This window comes from Vanellus vanellus (assembly GCF_965231255.1).
Source record: "Vanellus vanellus genome assembly, chromosome: 1".
NCBI classification, from domain to species: Eukaryota; Metazoa; Chordata; class Aves; order Charadriiformes; family Charadriidae; genus Vanellus; species Vanellus vanellus.
Window position 1 is genome coordinate 54,530,037 of NC_138905.1, and position 11,761 is coordinate 54,541,797.

General features: G+C 52.5%; 1 protein-coding gene across 1 annotated transcript; it reads left to right on the plus strand.

The window, feature by feature from the left end:
* Positions 1-527: 527 nt before the first annotated feature.
* Positions 528-11,642, plus strand: ARHGDIB (Rho GDP dissociation inhibitor beta). Its single transcript, XM_082493823.1, has 7 exons — positions 528-570; positions 2,797-2,854; positions 6,574-6,762; positions 7,345-7,428; positions 8,299-8,375; positions 9,842-9,905; positions 10,853-11,642. Exons 3-7 carry the CDS (start codon positions 6,585-6,587, stop codon positions 11,050-11,052), a joined length of 603 nt encoding a protein of 200 aa, XP_082349949.1. The 5' UTR covers positions 528-570; positions 2,797-2,854; positions 6,574-6,584; the 3' UTR covers positions 11,053-11,642.
* The last annotated feature ends 119 nt before the right edge of the window (positions 11,643-11,761 follow it).

An 11,761-nucleotide genomic window follows, 5' to 3' on the forward strand; every position in this document is an offset into this window, starting at 1 on the left:
TTGGGTCCAATAAGGTGCTACAGGAGACATATGACTGTTGAGAGTAAAGGTTGTGGGGTTGAAGGATATGCATTTAAAAATTTGCACCAGCTTTTGGCTAATTACTTGAAATAAGTTTAGATACTAGTGGTTGATTGCGTGTATTGATGTTGTCAACTAATCAACAATTAATTGTGATCAGTAGGGAAAAAGTAAATAAGACCTAATAATAGTAATATTTTAAGTAGAAAATACTGTTTTCCAACTAAGGACACATTTGAAATATTACCCTTTCCTTTGCAATAAAGTGGGTACAGTCTAGCTGCTGTCCTTGCGTCCTTCTGTCACAGAACTAAGAATTGGCTGGGGTTGGACAAAGCCTGCCAAGAGATGATCTTCATTGCATGGCATCAGTTTGTCAGAGATGAAATACTCTTTGGTAAGGATTTGCCTTCAGTGATATTCTGCTCCGAAGCGGTTGAAAAGCTGCCTTTCTTCCGGCAGATCAGTGATGTGGTTCCCCAGCGGGATGCTGGATATGCTGACCCAAAGGATGGTGCCTGGCTTCTAAGCTCCCATCTGCTCGGCATGGTGCGTATCCAACGTCCGCAGCTCCTTCTCTCCCCTCTTACCAATAGGAAGATGAAGCACAGAGCAATGACATGATTTGCCCATGATTACACACTGGCTAATTTCTAATCTAGGAGGAAAATCTGTTTCTCCTGCGTGCTAGGCAGACGTGCCAATATAGGCTGAGTGTACATACCTATGTGGCACACAGCTTCTATGCACGTTGGTGGATATACTGGTCTTGATGTATGCTTACATGTGTTCAGAAATAGCATGCAAATAGCTACACAAAGACACAGGCAGTCTGGTATGTCTCTCCATTAAAAAAAAAAAAAATGAGAGAAAGCTAAACTATACTATCCTACAGCAAAAATGATCATAATAATGCTGGAGTTATGATTGCACTGGTGTCTCTGTACACAGCCGCTAAACCCAAGGAAATCTCAAGCCAAGCCATGAGCACACAGTAACCTCAACCCACACACCCTCCCAGCCAAAAGAGTGTTCTGGTCTCCCAGTACAAATTAGGAAGTCTACTGAAATCAGAGATTTAGTCCTGACAGCACAGGAACCAAGACGAGAAGTTGATGTACAAGATGCAGGGGCTGCTTATTCAGCCCATTTCCTTAAAGCTCCCCCTAATTAACACATCTGACTCTTCACACCTTTTCCAGGTCAGGACTGTTCACATCAACTATTTGAGCCACCATAACGTGGCGCTGTCATTGAAAGAATTTGCAGAATTTGCTCTGTCCTTTCCCCATCCCTGTCCCACACAACTCCTTCCCTTGTGCTGGCACAAGGTTTTAGCCACATTTGGCCACTGTGAACAATTGGGAAACCTATCTGGGTTTAAAACTCACTGGTATATACTTACTATACTGGTATATACTTACATTTGCTTATGTATTTTTGCCAGGTATGTTTTAAACTTGGCTCAGTGCTGTATTCAGCTCGGTTGTGCTGGCCCATGGGAAGGGTTAGCGTAGGAGTGAAAAAGAATGAAATAATTTCTCTTGGTGGTGCAGCTAATTCGTGGAGGTTTCAAACGCTTCTGAGGCTACAGCCCTTGCTGAATGGAAATCCACTGCCAGTCAGACATGTGCTCTGTTTGTCCCTTGAAATGCATGAGGTCAGAATCAAAGTGCCACCCATAGCCTAAATGAAAGCAATGGTCAGCTGGGAAAATTGGTCCCCCTCTTCTGAGATCTGTCCGTCCCTGAAGGAAAGCCCTCTTACTCAGTTGTTTGCAACCTTTAAAATTTTGTATACGATACATGTTCTCTAATGGACATGTGGATCCAGGGCCGTGAATTTAAGCCCATTGACAATAGATTTGCTTTGTTTATTTTGCTTCTGCAAATGCATTAAGAGCAGTCAATCAGTCATTGCAGATCCAGATTTGTTGGTTGCAAACCAATGATCTAATTTGTTCTTCAATTCTGCACTGGGGATTGTGCGTGTAAAGGATTTGTGTGACTGAAGTACTAAGTGGGCACTCTGTGAGTGGAAAAGAAAGAGAAAATCTGCTGATATTTCAGAGGGGAAGTGGTGTAAAATCTTTCTGATCTTTAAGCATCCCTGGGAAATGAGAGCTGGTTCTGCCTGAGGTAGCTGATCTTTGAAACTGCTTGTGTGAAAATGGCTGGGAGTTGGGAACAATTAGCTGATTAAGTGCAGCAGGTAGCACGTGTAAGCCAGGAAAAATGAGGTTCATCAGTAATGACCCCCATTTGCACACCCCCACATCCCCCCACGTGTGCAGGAACACACTCAACCTGATTCTCCACTTAATTTTAATCGGTATAAATCTGAGCAAGCCTTTGAAATCGACCTTAATTAAAACAGGAAAACAAACAAAATAAAAAGCCAGGGCTGAAAAACAAAGGTACACTCCCCCCCTCCCCCCGCTCGCAGCCCGCACCGAGAGCCCCGGAGCCGCGCACGGGGAGCGCTCCCTCGTCCCCCCCGGGGCGGCCTCAGCCCCCGCAGACAAAAAAAAAAAAAACACACAACCCTGCGCACCTCTGCGCAAAAAGAGCGCAGCGCCGGCCGGGGGGCGCGCAAACAAAGCGCTGCAGCATGCGGGGCCGCGCAGGGCTTCCTTTGCGAGTGGGTTGGTGGCGGCTGCCTCCTTCTTCTTTTTTTTTTTTTTTTTTTTTTTCTCGTGTGAGTGTTATTTTTTTTCCCCTCTCTCTCTCTCTCTCTCTCTCTTCACCAACTTCCTTCCTGCTCCAACTGCCAAAGCTCAAAGCTGAGCGCTGAGAGCGGAGGAAGGACCCCGGCCGCAGGCGCCGCTCAGCCGGTGAGTACGAGCCCGGGGAGGGGGGGCGGCGGGAGCGGGGCAGGGGGAGAGGAGCGGAGCGGGCTCATCTCCCCCCTCTCCCCCGGCATCTTTCTGTCTCTCTCTCTCTCTCCCCTGGCGCCGCGCAACTTTGCGCCTTTGTTTGTTCCCGCGGGCTGGCTCCGTTACCCAGCCTGGCCCGGGGAGACCGGCAGGGCCCTGCCTGCACACCGGGGGGCTCTGCGCCGCCATGGGGTGGAGGGGCAGAGGAAGGGGAGGCGGCCCCCCGCGCCCCCGGGGTGGCGGGAGGGCCCCGGTGGGGTTGGTGGTGGGGTTGGGGGGTGATGGCGGGTGTATCCCTTCGGGGTGGTACCCGGCGGTGCCCGGGGATGGTTGGGCAGTGGGTTCCCTTTCTGCCCTCGCACCCCCAGGGGGGTGGGATGGGGAGGTCGCGGCTGGGGGCGCTGGTGGGGCCGATGTTTTACTCCCCCATCGGGCAAAAATTGCTTCCTCCTTGCCAAACCCGCATCCTGGAGATAAGCCCTCGGTCAGGGGGTGGTTTGGGGGAGTGGATTTGATGCAGAGAGGGAGCGCAAATAAAATGATGACCCTGTGATAGCGCTCTTTGTGCCCAGTGGTGGCATGGGGCGGGGGGGGGGGGGGGGCGGGCAGGGAAGGAGGTGCCCACTATCCACCATGTCTCCTGCCCCCATGGCCCCTCCTGCTGCAAGTGCAAGGGCAGCCACCCACCCCCACCACAGGCAGAGCGCAGCTGAGAGACGCTGGCACCCCGCAGCGGGGCATGAGTCCTCCCTCGCCTCCTGCAGCCATCTCTCTCTCTGGCTGGGGGTCCCCAGCGCTGCCCCTGCCCCTCTCTGTGCTGCTCTTTGGGTGCTGGGAGGCCTCAGAGGTGCAGGTGATGCACGACTGCAGGTTGGGGCTGCAGGGAAGCCAAAAAAATGTGGCCAGGCAGGGCACAAATCACCCAGATTTCTCCTTGTGCAGAGCATTTATGGGGTTAATTGTTTCATTTTTAATGAGGCTTTCAGGCCATCGGGGGGGGGGGGTGTCTCCATCTTGGCCCAGCCCTTGGCCTGGGCAGAGACATAGGAGCCCAGGAACCCCAACAGTCTGCGGAAGCACTGGTGCCTGAGCTCAGCAGCGCGTCTCAGCTTGCAGAAGGGACCAGTCCCTCAGCTGGAGTGAGTAGAGAGGTAGGGGTAGCTGAGATGTGAGCTTTCCACTTGGTCACCTGCTGGCTGGGAATTTGGCAGGAAGGCAGGGTCAGGTCCACAACCTGGGGAGAACTGGGTCTGATCATTGCCATCCTGATACTCGTGTGACCCAGGGGTTGTTCAGCCCAGCCAGCCTGGCTGGTGCTGTTCCCTGTGGGCTCTCGCTGTTGGAACAGCAGGTTGTCTGTCCACCTCTCTGGGAGGTTTTCAGAGCCTAAAAGCATCCCTCCCCTCAAGTGAGCCGCCCCCACGGACTGGCAGGGAAAGTCTCTGCGGCATGTGTGATGCAAAGAGAAGGTCTGAGGGATGGGGAGCAACCAGCTGGTGCAGCCCCGACTCTGTCTTTGCTTGTGGCCAGAGATGTCTCTCTGTCGCCTGGGTCTCTCCCTCTCCTATGATAAACCACAACACCCCCGTCCCCCCCCCCCCCCCCCCCATGGCAGACGGGGCAGGCAGCTCTACTCTGCTCTGTGATTGTAGTGGTGGCAGATGCAGCCTGGTATCACGAGAAAGCTCAGGAGAGTGGAAGTGACTCAGATCTGCAGCTGGAGCCCAAGTGGAAGGCAAGACCTGGCGGTGGCTGCTATAGCTCATCATGTCCTCTTCCTGTGCCGAGTGTGGGATGGCACTGAAGGGATCGCGAGGCTCTGAGAGGTGACTGTGCTGGGGCTGCAGAGCAGTGGGGTGTGAGCAATTGTTGCTTTCATGAGGGAGCTTCTGGTTTCCTTCCTCATGAGGACAAGCTCAAGGGCCTTCACGTGGTACGTAGGTCCTTCTCACTCCCAGGGCTGAGCATGAACTCAGCCAAGGTTATTCAGCTGCTGGGATGTGCTTTCTTTCCTGTCCATTTGAGTTGGGATTCCCTTTTATTTCCTAGCTGCCCGCTTTGCACTAGTTCCTGACTCGCCACAAAATGCCATTGCAAAGTAGTCTTGCGTCAGGGCTGTTGCCCATTAGCATGCCTGACTGAGCCTTCTTGTTCCTGTGCTTCTTGGTCCTTCTCTGTCCGTTTGTAACATGCCAATACACCCCTCATTGATTCCCCCCCCCCCCCCCCCCACTGGAATTGCACTGGGAGGTCTGCATATTTCTCACTGCTGCCTGATTCCACTTGCTGATTCACCCTGAACTGTTGCATATATTTTTTTTTTTTATTTCCTTTCCATTTTAATGAATGAGAAAACTATCCTGCTAGCTCCCAGTTTAACTTTTGGGAGCAGGGGCAATGTTAAGGCCACAGCTGCAGAGAAGGATAAAGGGCTTTCTGGGGAAATTGCAAATAAGTAGGCAAAAGGGAAATTTTTAGTAGGAAACGCCTTGAAGAAGGAGTTAACATAAGGATACGTGGAAGTGAACTGAATGATCTGTGTAGTTCGACCAAATTCCCTTGCTGCCAAACAGCAAGGAATGCCTTGGCCACTTGTGACAACCACCGCTGCAGCAGGGCACTGCTCTGTTTTTTCAGCCATACTCTGAAGAGCGGGAAGGTGGTTAAGGACCATGCGGCTGGCTCCCTGAGGCAGGCAGCTGACTAAACGGGACCTGGCACAGCGCTGCTCACCTCTCCTGCCTGTCTCCTGCTCCCCCATCCCATGCTCTATCTGCCCATCACTTCATCTCTCTCCACTCCGGCTCCCATTTGGGATGCCACCTGAGCAGCTTCGCTGCCCTTCGGCGTTCAGTGGTGCGTGTCCCAGCTGTGCTGGCTGCGGGCTCTGGCCACCCTGCCTCTCCTTTTTTGAGAAGCCCCACTGATGCAGCAGAGGTATGCATGGCTGCTCTGCAGCCGGGCTGGATGCGGTCACCGTCGAGCTTCCTTCCTCCGCGGGAAGGAGACCTGATCGATGCCTGCAGTAAGCTGTTCCTGGGAGCAAGCTGGGGGAGTGCCAGCAGATAGACTGCAGTGGGTACGTTTCCTTGAGGGCTTTGGCTAACTTGCTAATGTAAGGGAGTTGCCGTCAGGTATTTGGTCTTTCTATGAGATGCTGCCCGAGTGTGGCTTTTAACCCGTTATGAGAGGGTGAATGAAACCTCTGGCCTTGGCTTTATTCATGTCCCTCTGTGCCCCAGTGTGTGGCAGTGGCTCTTTGTGCGAGATAGCTGGCGAGCGCTAGAGCCTTGTACGGTGGCTTGTAATTGCAGGGTTGCCGGCCAGCAACCGTGCTGCAGAGTGGCTGTAAATCACTCTGGTTTCAGACTCTGCTCCCGCACCTCCTCCCCGGGAGGGAAGAATGGTGTAGGTCTGCGTGTGCGCGTGGTGCCTGCAGGGAGAGGAGCGGGGGCAGAGGGGGATTGTGTTCGAGCCAGAATATCAGCACAGCAGTGTCAGGATTGCAGCCGATCGCCGTCGCCATTTGCCTGTAACGATCCTGCTGCATTCGGCGCTGGGCGGATGCCTGCCTGCCCCAGGGGACTGAGCCACACCGTGCCCAGAGGCAGTGCCCTTGGGGACACTACCCCCCCTCCGGAGCAATCCTGTTGACTGTCCCTTCCTCTGTTACCCAGACCAAGTGACCATGACTGAGAAGACCCCAGAACCTCATGTGGAGGAAGATGATGATGAGCTGGATGGAAAACTCAACTACAAACCTCCTCCCCAGAAAACACTGCAGGAGCTGCAAGAGTTGGACAAGGACGATGAAAGCCTCGCTAAGTACAAGAAGTCCCTGCTGGGAGATGGACCCGTGGTAGTAGGTAGGCTGGGGCATACTGATAGGAAGGGACTGGGGAGACGCATAGCAGCAGCATGCTGTGGGGATGGGGCAAGGTGGCCTCAAAGAAGGGGGAGCTTGTTTGACCAGGCACATGCACTGCTTCTGCTGGAGGACTGGGGATGGACAGGGGGAGAGATGCATGGAAAGGAGACAGAGAAAATTCCCTCAGCATTAGCTGTAAGGTTACTCGGGAGTGCTGGCATCGGAAAGGGACTTGCGGTGGGAGATGTGATGGCCTTGGAGGACTCCTGAGGGATTAGAAACATGAGGGGACCAGCCGATGCTGAAAGGGGGCCTTACTGCTCAGAATGATCTTCAGAGGGAAGTCTCCTGTAGGGGAAGGATCTCCTCCAGGTATTGGGATGGAGGCTGGGGGGATCTGTGTTGAGGGAGTGGGGTAGATGTGTGTTCCTGTTGCGCTAAGAGAAGCCTGGCATTACTGGGTGTTTTGTGAAGTGCCATTTCTGTGTGGGAAAGCAACCTCCTTTCTTCAGTGTCATTCTCCTCCCCCTGCATTTAATTTTGCAAGCTGACAGCTTCCCCCTGACTTTCCTACCTGCAGACCCAACAGCTCCCAATGTGGTGGTCACCCGACTCACCCTGGTATGTGACTCTGCTCCAGGACCGATCACTATGGACCTTACAGGTAGGCACAGACTCTGTTCTTGGGCATGCAGAGGAACAAGCAAAGGCTCTGGCAAGCTTTAAATTGAAAGGGGGTTTGTCCTCGGGATGCTACAGTGGGTTTTAGAGGAACTCTGAGGGCATCTTAGCCTCGTTTCTTATTTTGAGGTATACGTGTATGAAAATGAAAAGGAGATGTAACAGAGGAAAGAGTCGAGGGTCTCTTTCTTCATCTAGGCTGCTCTAGGAGCTCCTGGGTTTCTCCTGCCTTCTCTTACTTCCTTTCAGTGAGACCTCACGAGCACAAGGGATGTACATGCGTTCGGGTAACGGGCTGTTTTGAAACTTCAGAATCGAGCAATACTGCAGTTCCGGCTCCTGGGGACATGGGGAGAGAACCAGGCTTCACCTTATATGGGCTTTTCTGCAGAGAGAGGAAGCTGGGCCCGGAGGAGCTGAGAGGCTTCCGGTTCAACCAAAACCACACAGAGCCCCGCAGGGACTGGGCAGCCTCGCAAGCTGGGCAGGAGCTGCGAAATGCACTCCGCTCGCCCAAGCCAGGGCTGGGCATGGGTCAAGCACGCACACACTCCTGCAGTTGCCTAACGATTAGTCTGCGCATAAATATCTCTGTGTATATGCACTCAGACCCGTGTATCTTTAGGTGTTATCTTCACAGATGCGGACACAGACACATAGGTATACCCAGGCTTTTCTGTGTATGTGCTCTCACAGTGCAATTGCTTATACAGACCTCCACCTACTCATTTTGCAGGTGTGGCATCCGTCAAAGGGATGCTTACCTCCAACACCAGTCCCAGCCCCATCCCACCCCATGTAGTCTCTTCTTGCTGTCACATCTCTGGCTAACGGCTTGATCCTCTCCTTACAGGTGACCTTGAAGCGCTCAAGAAAGAGACCTTTGTATTAAAGGAAGGAGTGGAATACAGAGTCAAGATCCACTTCAGAGTGAGTTGTTTTCCTTCTTGTTACTTCTCACCAGTTGCTGAGGGCAGTCACTAGCAGTCTGTCGGGATAACTAGAGACGGGCAGCATGAAAGATGGGACCTTGTAAAGCTCCCCTTGCTTCAGGCATTGTTCTACCCAACAAGGGACCAGATCTTTCCAGGGAATTGTTTCTGCTTGCTTGCCCCTTGGAAGAAGTTGCTTTCTGTCCGCTCACAGTGGTGAACAACGAGGGGTTTGGAAGCCAGATGGGTAGTTTTGGCTGAGTTTGGCTTGGCGTTTTAGCCCAGAGAAAATCTTTAATTCACACAAAGAGGGAACGGACAGGGAGAAGAGATAATGGCTTTCCATGAAGTACTGGTTCAGTCTGCATTGCTGGGCTTCATGTAAGCACAACGAAGATTTAATACTGTAGCAGTTGGCTGACGATACCTGAGTTCTTATGGATCACAATATACCCAAATGGGCTCATTTCTCCCTCTCTCCCATTAACCAGTGTGTCAGCCATTTCTTCTGTTTCCAGCTGAAAATGAAACTTGGCCACACTGCAGTGTGGCATCCAGCACTGAAGTGATCATCTCCAAACATTTGCTGCATACAAAGCTGGCTTTGGCAGAGAAGGCAAAAAGGAATGGAGAATAGCTCTCCTGAAATAGAGGAGGGAAAGTGTTAATGTTGTGGGTTCTGTAGGAAAGATCTCCCTTCTCTGAGGCTCACTCGCTGTCTCAGAGAAGACTTTGTGCCCAGAGACACCTCCAGCTCTCCTTTGTGCTATGAAATATTTCTATCTGTATCTGAGCCCTGTTGACAGGAGGTGCCTGGAGCCAGACAAGTTATTCTAACTCCCTCCCTCAATCCCAAGGCTGGTAAGAGCTGGCACCATCTGAAATCTCCCCTGGGATGTAAAAGGATCTCCCCATCTTGTTTCCAGCTTGAGTAGTGCTGCAGGGAGGCAGTGTATGCTGGAGGGGGACAGCAGGGGATACATCCAAGCTATCCACGGGAGATTTGAGGAAAGATAATGAACAAAACTGTGTCCCTCTGTCTCTTGAGGAGAAACTTGCCAGCTCCCCACGGAGCTTACAGGGTGGCTGGGAGCGCTCAGCTAATCTTGCCCGCTTGTTTGTGCCGGAGGGGTGACTCTAGTCACCCAACTCTGGCTTTCAGTATGGAAACTATTAACTGGGAACTCCCTGCTTTACTTTGTCCTCATCATCCCGTCCTGGGAAGCTGACTGATGCGCTCCAGTCAGCCTCAAAGTCAGGGAAGAGAGATGGAGAGAGGATGCTGTAGGTCTCCAGGTGCCTATGGAGAAGTCATGTTAGGACTTGCCACAGTGTGTTCTGTGCTGAGCCCTTGAGAGCAGTGGTGTAAGGAGCCAAGATGGATATGTCTCTAAAGGAGAGAAAACCAGCAGATACGGAACCAAACCCCTTCCTTTGACACTTACTTCTGGTCACTTCTTGCAGGTAAACAGGGACATTGTGTCGGGACTGAAATACGTGCAGCACACCTACCGGACAGGGGTGAAGGGTGAGTAAGAGACCTTTGTGCCCTGCGCACCAGTGCTCCTACCACCGTGTTCCCTCTGTTCAAAGAAGTGTTCCCGCAGCTCTGGGCCAGGACAGAGCCTCCCTTAGCCCCAAGGCCACCCCTGTGCCACCACGCAGGGGGCGAGACTTCTCAGCAGAGTGCATTAGCCTGCGCTCTGCATCACTCGGGCTGTTTCCTGTTCCTGTGTGAACTCAGTATGAGCCAGCTCTGATATCTGTACACTACACCACTGTCTGCAGCTGCGAAGTCCCCAGAGACACTGTTTAGACAGCGCTTGCCACAGATTTCCTCTCCATACAGAGCTCTTCACCTCCCGCCCTGCCCTCTGTAGAGTGGCTCAGCCTGTGTGGAGCTTCTCACCCCCTGAAAGCTCTTCCCAGGTGCTTTTGGTAAAAGTCAGAGCAGCTCTACAAAGCTTCCCGCTGTCTGTGGAGCGTTGTGTTTGCCCATGACCTCTCCTCTTTGTGCAGTGCTGCCCTGCCTGGACAAGGCAGAGGAAAGCTCCATTTAGCATGCACACATCCCATGTGCGTTTTTGCATGCAACCACCTCTAAGGCTCCTGTGTCCCGTTCAGCACACATAAGTGGTATCTTCTCACTAGAAAAGAGAAGTAGTGGGGGATCAAGAGACATCTCGAGCCATACGCTGGGTGCACCTGCTCCTTTCCAGCAGCACACACACGTGAGAGGGTACAGACTGAGTTGCCTGTCTATCTACCCGTCCGTCCATTTATCCTTCCAGCTGTCCTTGTGCTTCAGTAACCCACTGTTCTCACTGATTCTGTTCCCCTTGCTGACACAGACTGTCCCTTTCTCTTCCCACTATTTCCTTTCTGTCTGTGATCTGTGGTCATGCTCGTGGCTTCTTCTCTCCTTTATCATTCCCCACCTGAGGGGCTCATCCCTTGTGGATTGTTTTCTCCTAGTGGACAAAGCCACATTCATGGTTGGCAGCTACGGGCCGCGGCCAGAGGAGTACGAGTTCCTGACGCCTATTGAGGAGGCTCCTAAGGGTATGCTGGCTCGAGGCACCTATCACAACAAGTCCTTCTTCACGGATGATGACAAGCATGACCATCTCACCTGGGAGTGGAACCTGTCCATCAAGAAGGAATGGACAGAATGAGTTCACCCAGTTTGCCTTCCCCCTTCCCATCCCCTTGCCTCCTGCACCAGTCTCCAGGTGGGCCATGCCCACCACGCTGCTCCTTCCTGCCACCATGGCTGGCCACAGCCCTGGCAGCCCTCCCCGTGGGGAGCTGGGGCTCTGTGCCAGCCTTGGTCGATGCACAGGCCTGCAGGTGGCCTTTGCTGCTTCTTCTGATACACTGAAAATAACCCGCCCGTTCTTACCACCGCCCCGTCATGACACACAATGGGTTAAATTGGGAAGCATCTCCCTCCCTCTCTCCCAGTACTTCCTCCTGCTGCCTCCATCTCTCCTGTACCAACTCTGGTCCCGGAAGTGCCTTTTCTAGGAAACAAGATCACCTGGCAGGGCAGACTGGTCCCTGGAAAATCCCTGAGTTACACTTGCCATGTGCTCTGACTCATTATAAATGGTTACTTACCTCCCGTGATGGTCTCCTGGTCTGTATCTGGTGCCCTACCCCGTTAAAATCCATCCTTGTGCAGGCAAAACCAGTCAGGGGGAATGCAGCTAGATGCTGTAACAAGACTTCAATGTCCCAAGAATAAAACCGATTTCTTTCTTCTTTTCTGCATGTGTTGCATTCTTTTCTGGAGTATGTTTTTCAGTGGGGTGGATGTGGAGAATGCATGATAGGAAGGCTTAAGAGCATGTTTCAGACGGGAAATAGCCCTCTTCAAAACAT